This window comes from Enhydra lutris, unplaced genomic scaffold (genome assembly GCF_002288905.1).
Source record: "Enhydra lutris kenyoni isolate GAN:26980312 unplaced genomic scaffold, ASM228890v2 scaffoldscaffold21, whole genome shotgun sequence".
Lineage (NCBI taxonomy): Eukaryota > Metazoa > Chordata > Mammalia > Carnivora > Mustelidae > Enhydra > Enhydra lutris.
The window spans coordinates 69,505,108-69,519,515 of record NW_019154105.1 but is presented as its reverse complement, the minus strand read 5'-3'; the positions used below and the strand labels follow the sequence as shown (position 1 = coordinate 69,519,515).

The window sequence follows — 14,408 nt, the reverse complement described above, 5'->3', positions numbered from 1 at the left end:
CCAGGTCAGTCACCTGCGCTTGGCTGAGACGGCACGCTGAGTCAGGCACACTGGCAGTGTTTACCCCACCCAGCAGGCCTGGGGCAGCAAAGCATCGAATCGTCCCCAGGAGGACAGAGCTCTGGACCCCTCCTTCCCATTAGGGATCCGCCTGCTCTTCACTGTTTCCCTGTCACCTGCCTCCATGCAGCAGCTTCCCCCTTGCCTGTGCGGGAACAGTGAGAATACTCAGAAGGAAGCCTGGGACTGTCCGGCCCTGGTTTTTCCACTCTACAGGCAGGTGAGCTGTTAGGGGTTGAACCTGCACTTCCTTCTCTTCTGTGTCTTTCATTAGCTGCTGGTTTTAATGGTGTTTGAATTGGATTCTGCCCTTTCCAGATTAATTTTGTAAGTAAACTTATAATTTTAGAAGTTTTAAATTTCTAAAAAAAAAAAAAAGTTACGGAGCAACTGGGTATATCAGTCGGTAAAGTGTCTGCTTTAGGTTCAGATCATGATCCCAGGACCCTGGGATCGAGCCCCACATCAGGCTCCCTGCTCAGTGGGAAGCCTGCTTCTCCCTCTCCCTTTGCCTGCCACTCCCCCTCGTTGTGCACTTGCTCTCTCTCTCTCTCTCTGTGTCAAATAAATAAATAAAATCTTAAACTAAAATAAATTTTACAAAAAGTTATGAAGGTAGTGCAGTATCCCCATATTCTTGCACTCGATTTCTCCTATTACCAACATCTTTCATGAGAATGGTGGGTACATTTGCCACAGTGGATGAACCAACACGGATACATTTTTGTTAACTAAGGTCCATTCTTTATTCAGATCTCCCTAGATTTTACTTGGTGTCCTTTCTCTGTTCCAAGATCTCATTGAGGATACCGTATTTTTTAGGTGTCATGTCTCCTTAGGCTCCTCTTGGCTGTGACATTTTCTCAGACATTCCTTGTTTTTTATGGCCTTGACATTTTTAAGGAGTGCTGTGTCAGTTAATTTGTAGAACATCCTTTAACTGCAGTTAGTCTGATGTTCTTCTCATGGTTAGATTGGGGTAATGGGTATGGGAGAGGAAGAGCACAGAGCCAAAGTGCCCTTCTCATCACATCTCCTCGAGGGCACTCTCAACAAGATGGATCACTGTACTGTTGCCCTTGACCTGGGGGTGGTGTTCCCGTAGGCCTTCTCCACCATCAGCTGCTGTTTTCACCCCATCTCCATACTGTGTTCTTCGGAGGGAAGTCGCCATGTGCAGCCCACACTCTGAGGGTTTGTTCCATCTCCTTGAAGGCAGTGTCTACCTAATGTGGTTGGAATCCCACATGGCAGACTTAGCTCTCCTCCCCATGGTGTTTACTCATTCACTTATATCTGTATGGACAAATGAATCTTTATTCTGTAGTTGAGTTATAACCCAACACTCTCTTACTTGTTGTTCCAAATGATCAGCCTTCGGTCACTGGGAGCTTGGTCAGCTGCTGCTGTGTCCCTTTAACATGCCGCACCGTTGTGGGTTCATGTCTGCTAATTAGCATTTCCTTGCTATCAGGCTTATTTTGGATATTTCCAGCCCCAATCATAGATGAATTTCTCCTACTGAGGAATTCTTATTATCTACTTAACTTTATTTCTGCCCCATGTATAAAGAGTCAACTGCAGGAGAACCCATGCAGAGAGTCAATGGTCCATGTTGGCTGGGAAGTTGCAGCTGGGCCCGGTCCTGGGTGGGTGAGGTGGGAGCCAGGAGGTGTAATGGGCTGGCCCCCCTCCTTGAGACTGGTGGTCAGGGCCTAGTGAACATGTGTGGACAGAAGTTCTGACTGATGGACTCCTTTGAGAGAATCAAAGTTTTGGCCAACTGGACACAGAGCACGAGGCCCTCCTCTCTTGGCTGCTGCACTAAAGGTTTATTCCGAAAGCAAATCAAAGGTCAGTGCTTGTGTTGGCCTTGAAGTAACACGTTAACGTTTGCCTTTCTGAGAACTGTCTTTGCATAGGAAACTTCAGAGAGTTGGCAATTAGTAGAAGCAGGAGCTGTGACCCTGGGATTGCCCTCTCTGCCCACCAGCTTCTCAGTTCCTGGGTCTCCTGCTGCCAGAAGGCAACACCCACGGCTTCTACTATACTGTCCCCCAATCCCCTCCCTCCCTTCAGGCCTCTCCCTGGCCAGGCCAGACCACTTCCCTCTCTCCTGCCAAAGCCCTTTCTTGCCCCTGCGCAGCATAAATCCCTGGGGACTCACTCAATTGAGGTGCCAGAAAGCGCTTTGTTTTATAAAAATCAACTCAACCTCGAAGGCTGGGAGAAATCACACTGGGCACCACTGGGAACGATGCGCAGCCCTGGGCAGGGCCCAGCAGCAGGGACACGCGGCCAGCTGCACCTCCAGGAAAAGCACCGTGACCAGTGCGGCACTCTGGGTGCGTGCGGGCTGAGCCCACTCTCCTGCTGAAGGATCTTCTCTGAGCCTCAGGCTGCAGAGCGAAGCCCGCCAGTCAGCACTGGCCACTGGAGCCCCTTACTCCTAGGCTCTGCCCTCAGACAGGTGTGGGCCTCTGCTTGGCCAGCTGGGGCCACCTGGGCCTCGCCCGCACGGGCTGCAGCCTGGCCCTGCCTGGTCTGGGGGCCGAGCGGGGACAGCGGGAAGGATGAGCCCACCCCGCCTGGCTTCGGCTCCCTAGGCGAGGGGCAGATACTCTGCTGTCGCGGCCGAAGATGCGCCGCACGTGGCAGCCCGGACGTGTCCCCTGTCTAGGGTCTGTCCAGTGTCCCCTGTCCGGTGGGCGGCCTCCCAGTTGCCAGTCAGCGCCCAGCTCAGAACCAGGGGCTGCCTCCTCGCCGGCAGCTCACGGGACCCAGGCCGTCAACTCCTTGCCCCAACTTAGCCTGCGGAGGACACCGGGACAACTCCGGAAAGACTTGGGGAAGGAACTGCGGAGGATCCGGAAAGGCCGTGCGGGGACTGAGCCCCAAGGCCGTCCCGGGACTTGTCGCCTTCAGCGCGGTGGCGTCTCCCCGGTTCTGATTGGCCAGGTTCCTGGCACGTGACCATCCCGGAGCCAATTGCGGAGGGTCGATCTGCACGCGCTATTGGCTCAGGCCGACTAGGTGGGCGGGGACAGAGCCCTGGCGTGCGGGGGCGCGGCCACGCTCCGCAGGCGGGGCTTTGGCTCCCGTATCTCTTGGTCTCAGTGCACACCTCAAGTGGCTCTGGGCCGGGGGACTGCCCTGAGGCCCTTCCACGCTTAATACCATGCAGACATGTGGCCGACACTGGCCTCGCATTGAGACAGCCCGGGCGCCTACCACCAGCGCAACAACAGCCTACCCCCAAGATCGGCTGCAATCCCGCCCCTAGCCCAGCCCCACCCCCGCCCCTCAATCCCGCCCCCAGCCCAGACCCACCCCAGACGCAGCCCCCCAATCCCGACCCCAGCCCAGCCCTACCCCCCGCCCCAGCCCCTCAATCCCGCCCTCAGCCCGTCCCTCAATCCCGCCCAGCCCAGCCCCACCCCCGCTGCAATCCCTCAATCCCACCCCCGCCGTTGTCCCTCAATCCCGCCCCCAGCCCAGCCCCACCCCCGCCCAATTCCCGGTCCCGCCCCTGGGACCAGCCCAAGCTAGGCTGTTAACCACCCCGCCCCCCGCCCCTCCGCGACAGGACCCCTCCTTTCCCTAGACCTGAGGGGACCTGCTGAGATGGAGTGGAGACGGTTCCAAACTGTGTGGACAGGTGGCCCGGACTCAGGGTTCGCTGAGCCCCGCTGGCCGCGACCGTGGCCAGCAGGACTTGTCTAGCTGCGGATTAGCAGAACTAGACAAAACGGTCCTTAATTGCCAGACCTTTAAAATTGTGTACTGACAGCCTTGATAGTTAAGTGGCTTGTGAGTCAAGCAGGTCCTTGAAGAGGAGAGGAAGCAGGAAATCTCTGGTTGCTGGCAGGGAGCAGGGAGAGGAAGTCATCAGAGCCAGGAGCTGGCTGGACCTGCGTGCGGGCAGAGCCAGAGCGGGAGAACGTCTCTGCAGGGTGCCACCTATCCATGTGTGCTCTGCTTTGTCAAGAGTTAAACATTCAGAAGGAAAGGAGACTCTGCTAAGAGTCAGTGTGGATCTAGAACTGACTTCTGGAGCAAGGCCATGGTCAGCTGCAGTTATGGTCACTGTTCTGAAGGGCCCAGGGCACCTCCTGCCTCAGGGCCCTGGGCATGGCTGTTCCTCTGTCTGTAGTGCTCTCCCATGGGAGTCCCACAGAGCTCCCTCTTCCTCTCCCTGGGGCTTCTCTGTACCTCCTCAGAGGTGAAATACTGGTCCTCACCATCCTCTCTGCCCCCTTAATCCACTCAGTTTCCTCCACAGAAGAAATCACCACTTGATTTATGCTTTTGTTTATCATCTGTCTCCTGCCACTGGAAAAAATCACTTCCAGGAGGGAGGGACCTCAGTTATCCCTGGTGCATAAAGCTGAGGTGGGCCCATCATAGGGACTGAGTAAACATCAGTTGAGCAAGTGCTTTACCTGGAGTCCTGAGACTCCATCACTTGAGGTTGCTGGGAGGGGCTGGCCAGAGGGAAGGTGTGCCAGGTCACCCAGCAGATCCAGGTTGCTGCTCAGGACTGAGCCTCATCCCCGCCAGGCCAGGGTGGTGGGGGGAGTGGAGGCTGAATGGTGGGTGCCGTTTTCAGTGCCCTTCTACGAGTGGCCATCCTGGGGTGGGAATGCAAAGCTGAAAGCCACAGAGCTGGCTGCAAAGACTTCTGTCAGTGCTTTGGATCCAGGGAGGGAGGACAGACAGCTGCTCCTTCCTCAGGAGCCAAAAGGCACACGGGGCAGTACACGGGGCTGAGGGCCAACATCTCCCCAGAGGCAGGTCTTCATATACCCCCTCTGCTGACACCACCCGCCCCTGAGGCAGAAGCAAAGGCCTGCTGCTCTGGAGCTACCCACAGAGCACAGCTGTGTGGGGAGGGGTGCAGGAGGCAGGGGTAGGGGGTGAGGGCACTCTTTCTACTTGCCAAGACTACGGGTTTTACTGAAAGTATTTCTGGCCAACAGTATGAGGAGAATCACAGAAGACAGATGACCCAGACTTGCTCCCTGGAGAGAGGCCGGGGGGGGGGGGGCAGAGACCACACACGTCCTTTCTGGGGTTGCAAGCAGAACCGTGGTTATGGTGCCTTGGGGTAGGCTTGGGGGATGGGAAGGACATGGGTGGAGGCCCAGGAGGGAGAGAGCCAGGCCGTTCTCTGGGCTGGGTCAGGGTGCCCAGGGTTCCATGGGCACCTCACCCAGCCTGGCTCAGACAGGCAGGCTTCCCTGGTGGGGTGTGGGACCCAGAGCCCCCGCAGGGCACAGAGGCCTCCGTAAGGACACAGGGAGGCAACGGCCACCACAGGACAGATTAGAGGCTGTGAAGGAGTTTAGGGTGGTGGGGGTTGGCCGAAAGTGTGCCCAGCACAGTGGGAGCTGGACCCTCAAGGGCCTGGCATATCTGTGGGGAAGGCAAGGACTGTCTGTGAAGGTGGGAGATTCATGGAAGGAGGGGGCAGGGAAGAGGAAGGAAGGGAGCCCAAAGGGGTGGGTCTGCCTCTTAGACGGTTACCCTAGGGCTGCCTTAGAGAGCAGGGGGTGATCTGGGTCAGGGTGGTGGGGAGACCCTGCCATTGTCCCAGTGACAGGGGAAGGTGCTTCCTATCTGGCAGGATGAGGAAGTAGATCTGTCCAGCAGGGTCCAGCCCGGCCAGTGGGGACCCCAGGCTGCCCAGGCGGGATCAGGACTCCGGAGAGAAGGGCCACACCGAATGAAATCACTGTGGTGTTTTATTGGCTGTGATTCCACCCAGAGACTACACACGCGACGGCCCCCGACATGCAGGAGGAGGCGCAGGCGCAAAGACAGAAGGACGGACGACACCCACAGTCTACGCTAAGCTCGGCTGCTCCGGGCGCCCCATGCGCTGGGAACGGGATGCGGGGTTTCTACGAGACAACGCCCTGTCTGCTCAGAGCTGGATTTTCAAAGTGTGAAAACAGGCATTTTAAAAAAGACGTGGGACCAGGAGGAGTCAAGGAGGGCGCCGGAGGCGCGGGGCGCAGCGGGGCGGCGCGGGGGCGCGGGCACACGCTCTCCCGTCGCGGAGCAGGGGCGCGCGGTTAGTATTGCGGTCTATTGATATGGCTTCTCTAAAGAGCGACGGGGGCCGTGCCCCGGGCCCGCAACACGTGGACACCATGAATTAGTGATCGGGACAGAAAGGGGCCCGAGCACCGAGGCAACGGGCTCTGTCACGATGAAACTCCCCAAACACGTAAGACCTCATTTACCTGAGATTCAACAGATCGTGATGCAAAGGAAAACAAGGATGAAGGAACAAGGAAGGTTTGGGAGGCCCGCGTTGGTCCCCGTCAGACTCCGCCTCCACCGATCGTAAGGCCTCCTGGCAGGCCCCACCTCGGGGGGCCTGCACCCTGCGGAAGAGGCCAGGGGCGGCCTTTGTCTCCTCCACACTCCTCTCCAGATGCACGCACTCCTGCAAGGGCTCTGCGTCTCCTCCCAGCGCTGGGGAGGGGGAGGGGGACGGCGGGGTGCAGAGGGAGGCGGCAGGGGATCCCCCCATTCAGAGCAGCCTCCAGGGGTTAGACCAGAGGTGCCAGCCAGGGAGGGGGGTGGCCGGGCCCTCGGACTCCGGGGCAGAGTTACAGGGGTGTGTGAGGGTCAGTGTGTATTCCGCACTGGGCGGGGAGGGCAGGTGGGGGGCGGGTCTGAGAAATTTCCCCCTAGGCCTATTGCTTTGTTTCCCTCAGTTTAGAAGAGAAACGGGTCTTGGTATTGATAAGAAGCAAAGCCTTCCAGAGGAGTGGGCCGAGAAGGGAGAGTGAAGGACATGGAGAGACAGATGGACAATGAATGTGAGGGGGGTGGCCGGTGGAGGTGGGCAACCTTCAGACAGGAAGATTAGAGATCCTGCAGCCCAGGTGTAACCGCAGGGATGGGGGTCTTCCCACCCCTGTCCCAAGGGTGAGGCTGCTCGCCCCTCCCAGCTCCTCTCCCAGCCTGCACGCCCGCCTTCCCCCCACTATGGCTGTGCTCCTGAGTTTGGGACCGGACAAGCGCCCACCAACGCAGGGACGGCGCACCCAGGGGTGGTCGAGATGCTGGCCCTTTCGGTGGCCCTGGCCTTGGGCACTGCAGGGTGGGTGTGAAGGGCGGGAGCAGTAAGGGACGTCCCAGGCTCTGGGGGAGGGTCCAACCCAGAGGAGCACGTGGGCCGGCCCCCGGGGGTGCCGGCAGCACAGACCGCAGGGGCCGAGGGGAGGGGCGGCCGCCCCTGCCCCCGGGGGCGGTGGCGATGGCGGTGCTGGGAGAGGGTGGAAGTGAGAGGTGCGTAGGCTCCCGAGGTGTGAGGGGGACAGGGGCTGACAGATCTAGGACTATGGCTTATATTGGCGTTGGGGGGGCTGCACTCTGCTCCCGACATCCCTTCAGGGGCCTCCGGAGGGCACGGGCAGGGGCTAAGTGGGAGATCGGGGCGATGGGGTTGGGGGCTCCCGGCGCGGGCGGGCTGCCGTCCAGCGCAGGGTCGCTACTTCTTGAACATGTCCTGCAGTGGCCCGGGCAGGTACTTGATGACCGTGTCCAGGATGCTCTCGTCCTCCTCCTCTGGCTCGTCCCCACAGCCCGGCGGGATGGCCTTCTTGGGCCTTGTCAGGCTGCCCTCCGAATTGGCCTCCATGGCGGCCTGGGCCTCCGCCTCGCGCTCCTCCTTCTTCTTGATGCCGTACTGGGTGGGGAGAGGGGGCAGCGGGGTCAGCAGGTGTCCCAGCCCCCCACGGAGTGTGCGGAGACAAAGGAAGCCGGGCTTGGGGGGCCTTGTTGTAGGGGTGTGGCGGAAGCAGGGGGGCGGTCCCTATCGGTGCCCCTGCCCCACCCCCAGCCCTCCCCACTGCCATCCTGCCTCGCCTTCCCAGGAGGCAGGAGCTGTGGTCCAGGAGCTGGCTGGTGAAGAGCCCACTGCTCCGTGGCTGGCGGGCCCACTCAGCCCAGGTCCCCAGTCAGGTGAGGGGTGCTCACACCTCAGGCCTGGCCCATCTCCCCAGATGGCCTGGACAGCCAGCAGACTGGGCGCAGTGGCAGCTCTAGATGGCAGCTCTGGAGCCCCACCCAGGCTTGTCCTGGGCACCCCTGAGCCCCCATTTCCAGTTTCCCCTCTGTAGTGGGTAGAATGGTGTCCCCCCAAAATTCATGTCACCTGGAACCTTAGAATGCAGCCTTATTTGGAAATAGGGCCGTTGCAGATGTTATTAAGGTAAGGAGATCTTCCTGGGCCCTAAATTCAGGGAGAGTTTCCTTGTGGAAGAAAAACAAGGACAGAGAAAGCCACAAGAAAGTGGAGAAAGGCTGATTACAAGCCAAGGACCCTGAGCACTGCCCGGAGCGGCTACAGGAGACAAGGAAGGGTTCTCCCCTGCAGGTTTCAGAAGGAGGGAGCCCCGCCCACATCCTGATTGTGGACTTCTGGCCTCTAGAACTGAGACAGTAAGTTTCAAAGAGACCAAACATGTTCCCTACCCCCAGGCCCACCACTAGCCCTGCAGGAACCAGCACTGAACCATCCTAGTCCCACAGGATTGAGGAAGATGAGTCTCTGGTCACCAAGAGGCCTCCTGCCTCAAGGCTGGTGGGAACTGGGTGGGGTCATGCTGGACTCAGGTCTCTCTGATGGGCCAAGCTTGGGACCCACTCAAGCTGGAAAGAGGGCACCCCTTAGGCAGGTCTGAGGTTCTGAGTCACACATGAGCACACAGGAGCAGAAGCATTAATATGGGTAAAGAGGGACAACTGGGGACAGTGTGTGGGGGCAGGGTTTATCCACAGACTCCAGATTTCTACTGGGGAACACACAGGCATGATCACCGGCCTTGGGGAGAAGGTGTTTCTGCCCAGGGGGAGGACTGACCCCACTGCTCACTCATCTCTCTTTGCCAGCCCATCTTCTGCTTTGGGGCTGGTGGGGAGGAGGGGAGTGCCCCACTCTCCAAGAAGGACCTTCCCTCTGCTTCCAGATTTCAGGGGAACTGGCTGTGTCCTACCCCCAGCCTGCTGAAGACACGGACGGCAACCTCTGCCCCTGTCTGCTCCCTAAGCCTGCTGGTGGCTTCAGGCATGGGGGAGTCGATGGCCACCTTCAGCAGAGGTCAGAGGAGGAAGCCATGCTCTCTGGCCCCCTGTGACCACAGCACAGCCCAGAGCCTCATTGGGCACCTGCCAGACAGAGAGAGGAATGCGGGCTGTTGGGGGCACCCAGAGAACACCTTGGGCAGTGGGCACATGGACCAGAGGGCCCTTCCTACTGAGCCCTGATGTCAGGTCAGACAAAGGCACAGAGCGTGACAAACTGGCCAGACACTAGGCACTTCCTTGCACAAGGACCTCATGCCCTCTCCCTGGGTCACCACTCTGGGACAAAGTCCTGGTGGAGGGAGTGGCCCCTAGGCTTGGAAGGGGAAGGAAGGGACATGTGGCTTGGAGGCCTGTGGGGTGGAACGTGGGCGGGGGAGAGAGACACTGCCAGAAACTAGGTCAGACCAGAGAGAGCTTCCCTCCAGCCAGGAACACAGACTCCAGCAGACTTCTCCAGCCACAGACGGCTATGCACAGAGCAGGAACATTCATGCGCTGGGGGGTCGGTCTTGGGGCCGGGCCCAGGAGCCTGCACTCACGCTCACCACCTGTGCTCAGGGGACACGCATGCTATGGCAAGAGAACACAGTGTAGCTGAGCAGAGGAATCTCCCCGACCTGAGAGGCAGGCTCCGGCCCAGCACTGTGTTGGGGCTGTCCCCTCTTGTGCCTCCAAAGGAGACCCCGGACCCCAGCCCAGCCACTCCAGTAAAACTCAAAGTCATTCCAAGGATTAGGTCCCTGGGTTCCACCTAAAGGTCACCATGTTAGGGGAGGGACTCCTGAGTTGGGCTCCAGTGGGACCTGGCTGGGAGCTGCTCCAGAGACAAATGTCCAGCTACAGCCAGTCCAGGCACCCACTGGCGGTGCCCAGCCTCCACACCAACTACGGAGATGGCAGGGTCCCACTGCACACCCAGTGGCTGGGAGGAGCCTGGTGCTAATTAAGTGAGGATCTGTAACATTCCCAAACAACAAACAAACTGCAATCACATATTTGCTTGTTACTTTCACCACAAACCTCAGACTAAGCCTTGAGTGATCCCAAGGGAATGTGGGGGACCTGGTGGTCTGGGATCCACCTGCATGGTGCTGGGAGGAGGGTGGTTGTGGCTCAAAGCTGAGGGTCTCCAAACCTGGTGATGGGCATGCAAACCAGGCAAGTATGCAAATCAGGAAATGCATATGCAAACCAGGCAGCACATAGGCAAATAAGCACAGGTGAGTCAGTCTCACAGGTACACGGCGATGGGGTAGGGAGAAGGAGGCACTGCCCACCAACCCTAAGGTGAGACATCCTAAAAGGCTGCTTCTGCTTTCCTTGGATGAGGTCGCCAAGGGACCTGGGTGCCCCAGAGGATACGTGACCCTGGCCCCTATGTCTGCCATCTGATGGCCCCCCACCCATCTGGGGGCCACCCTGGACTGAGCAGCAGTACCCCAGGAAGCCTAGGGGTACATGGCGCCAGGGGAGGACTGGAGGAAGCCAGGTCTGGTGCCTGGGGGTCAGAGAGGGTAACCTGGGGGAGCCACACCTGAAGAGGGTTCAGGGTTCCCACCTGTGGGGAAGAGGAAAAAAGTGGTTACATGGGCCAGTGGAAGAGGGCTCTGCAGAGAACCCAGGGGACATGAGTGGCAGGCAGACCTCTCAGGGGCAGGACCTGGGGGCTGGGTGACTCAATGGTGCTATAGGTACAGAGGGGAACAGGGGATTCCCCCCACGCAGGCAGGTGCCAAGCCCTCACTCACTCAGCAAGGGGGTCAGCTCCAGCCCTGCACCCCACACCATCAGCACACAGCCTCCACTCGGACTCTGAGCTTCCTCCATTTTCACGGGGCCCTGGAGCTCATAGGAGGGGCCACATTCTGGAGGTTGGAATGGTGGCACTGGGACAGCCTGGGCCTTCTGGGGCTCCAGCATCCAAAACATGTCAGACCCCTTCCTGAGCTGCCTCTCACCCATGTATGGAGGGACTGACCATCGTCCCCATCTGCCCAGCACCAGCACCACCCCCTACCCAGTTCCTGGCCAGGTGACCACTGTCTCATTTAGCTCTGTAGCCACACAGGAAAGGCCCCTGCCTTGCAGACTGAGTTTGTGATGTCCAGGTGGTCCCCAACAGGTGTCCCCGACACACCCATGCCTTCCCTGCAGGTGGACCCTCTGGGGACAGGTCCTGTCCCACTCATCCTATCTAATCCCACAATAGCTGGAAGAACGATCAGGCTGGCCAGGTAAGGTCAGAGCCCCTGGTGCTCTGACCCCGGCCCCTGGGATCAGCCAATGCCACCGTGCCCCACTGGGCCCATGGGAACAGAACTCAGATGTGCACAGGAAGGAGTCCTCCACTGGGCAGGGGCGAGACCCAGCTCCCAGGGGTGGCAGAGAAGCTGAAGGCACCCAGCCAAGGGGATCCCGGGTAGGGGTGCTCATGTGGGGACAGAGGGGGTCCTGAGGCTCTTCCAAGGGGTGTGGCTCTCCACAGAGCCACCCCGAGCCTGGGGTCTGGAGGACAGGGTCCATCCTTGGGAGAGCTCCCTGAGTGTTGCTTGTCCATGGAGCAGCGGGACACCTGCTGCTCTCATGGAGGAGGCACCTCCCACTTCCCCCAGGCCTCTTTCCATGATGGTTCCCACCAGATCCCCAGGAGGAGGAAGAGGACCCTGAGCTCATGCTCACTCGAGCACCCACTCCCTCACTCACTCTATGGCAGGGCACCTATTGGGCCGGGCTCTGTTTTAGCCGACAGGTACAGAGCCAGACACAAACAGCCAAAGCTGCCACCAGCCATGTGGGGGTGGGCAATGGACAGCAAACAAGTGAAAAACAGGAGTGGGTCAGATCAAAGTAGGTTTGGGGAGCAAAAGAAAGCAGGAGATGGGGAGGATTGTGTGGAGGGTGGAGTGGGGAGGGAGGAGCCTCGGGAGACGTCCAGGGAGAATCAACCAAGCAAAGGCCCTGGGGCACTGGCAACATGGACCCAAGGAGGCCCAGGCGCAATGGGCGCAAGTCAGCACAAGCCTGGGGCTGGGGCCCTGGATGAAACGGGAGCCCAGGGGCAGTCTGAAGCGAGGAGCGACAGAAGGGGTTTCCATGTTAAAGATAAAATGAGTTGGAGTCTGTTGAGCTCATGATCTCTCACCAACAGCACTTGAGCAGGCCAGGTGGGGGCTCAGGGGAAGGGGCTCACTTGGCATCTGCCTCCTGATGGGGGAGACGCCCCCACTGCACACCCCCAGGGCTCCAAGCCCTGTCCAAACACTGTGACCTCTTTGTGAGGCTCAAGGGCAGATCCCCCAGGACCCATCACCAAGTGCACAAATAGACAGACAGAGAGACAGACAGGCTTCAGAGCACAGCTGCTCCAGCCCTCTCTGCCTGGGCATCTATCTGTCTCTGTCTCTTGATCCCTCCCCTTCTGCAGCATCCCCCTGTTCCTGACCCCTACAGGGATGACCCCTCCCAGCCCGGGCTGCCTGACCCAGAACGCAGCAGGTGCTTGTCAGGGGTTCTCACAGCAAAACCAGCTGGAGCTCTCTGGGGCTCCCCAGAAGAGGTGTCCCGTGATCAATGGTGGGATGTTGAGGTCTGCGGTCCCCCAACCCCGTCAATGTGGGGGCCCCGTGTTTCCTAGAGATGTGCAGGCACCCCGGCTGTGCTGCCCCACCTTGGGAGGCCTGGCTCCTACCTCATGAGTGGGGACGGCCCTCCCTGGGTACACTGAGGCAGCACTCGGCAGGCAGGAAGATACCGGGGTCTAGGCTCTAGACCCAGCGGCCTGGGCATCTCAGATGGTCCAGGGCCAGGGACCACAGACATCTCCTGAGGAGACCCAGCCCCCTACCAGCAAGTTTTATCTGCAGCGTCTGGGAATGCCTCCCTCAGAACCCAGAGCCAGGGTCATTGGGGTGAGGGGCAGGAAGGAACCAGCAAGGCAACACCCCCCACCCAGGCACCTGGACCCAGCGACCGCCGGGCTGTAGGCATCTCTCATGGAGGTGGGGGCTTGGGGACAGAGTGGCCTTGAAGACCTTGGGTGGCCATATGGTTTGGGGGTTGCTGAAGGCTCATGGAACTCCCAGGTCCCCAGGGGAAGGCCCCATCTCCTCACCCGGCCCCCAGCCTGGCTCCCCCAGGTGGGGTTGGATCAGTTCCCCCAGCACATGCCCTCTCCCCCACACTTCCAACCCAGCTGCTGGATGGGCCACAGAGGGTGGGCCGTGGACATGCCCTTGGGGGCACGGACCCCCTGTGCTCCAGCACTGTGCTGAGTGTGTGACCCGCTGCCCCAGGCCTCGATTGCCCCGTCTTTGCCTGGCGCAATGCTTTCCCTCACTGCCGCACTTGCTGGGGAAGGTAGCCCAGATGATCCCCAGAAAGACTGTGGTTGCCAGCCCAAGGCCCCCAAGCCAGACCTCAGTCTGCAGGCCCGTTTCCCCCAGCGCTCTGTTGCAAACCTCCGAAGCTATGAGGACCCTCTGGGGTTGCTCAGGTGCGTTCCCCTAATCCTGATGGCTGCCCCACCCAGGGCCAGCCTGAGAGCCCCTGTCCCTGGGCAGCCCGGCACCTACCCACTCTGGGTGGGGGTGTCTCCCTAGAGGCCTTGGGAGGGGCTTTGAGGGCACAGCTCCAGGAAGAGCCAGATGGGAGGCTTTCTCCTGCAGAAACCACCGTCGGGCCCAGAGAGTCTGGGAGACCCTGTCATGAGGAGGGGACCCAGGCCCACTGTGGAGAGCAGGAAAGACTTGGTGTCCCACAGGGTTAGCCCTAACGCTGGCGGGCCTGTGCAGCAGACATGGACTCCTGGGGGTGTGCGGACCTTTCTGCCCTGCTCCCGTCCCCTCGCACCACCTCCTGGAGCTTGGGAGCGGACCAAGCAAAGGTCTGTTTCAAGGAACCAGGCCAAGGAGTGGGTGGAGAGAGGCCTGGTCCAGGGGGGTGAGGTGTGGGGTGCCCCGTCTGGAGCCCCGTCATCCCTGTGCCCCGCACCCACCTTGTCTCGGATGCCCTGTCGCATGGCCTCACGCTCGGCCTCCATCTTGGCGTACTTGGCCTTGCGCTCCTCCTCCTCCTGACGCAGGGCCTCCTGGCGCTCCTCCTCCTTCTTGGCTGCGTCAGGGTCCTTCTCCTCATCGCCTCCAAGCATCTTCCCCATGTCCTTTGTGGCCCCTGGGGACAGAGGGTGGTGAGTCAGGCCAGCTTCCCCTGTCAGCTGCTGCTGCCTACCGAGAGTCCAGGCCCCA

At 59.9% G+C, this 14,408-nt stretch overlaps 1 protein-coding gene across 1 annotated transcript in view; it reads right to left on the bottom strand.

Moving 5' to 3' along the window:
- Positions 1-6,552: 6,552 nt before the first annotated feature.
- The window catches only part of LOC111149187 (complexin 1), a 33,806-nt gene continuing 25,950 nt past the window's right edge, over positions 6,553-14,408 (bottom strand). Inside the window, exons 3-4 of the mRNA XM_022506132.1 lie at positions 14,159-14,334; positions 6,553-7,765 (exon numbers count right to left, since the gene is read on the bottom strand). Coding sequence (XP_022361840.1) covers positions 7,568-7,765; positions 14,159-14,334 — 374 coding nt within the window. The 3' untranslated portion in view covers positions 6,553-7,567. The remainder of the gene's footprint in view (positions 7,766-14,158; positions 14,335-14,408) is intronic.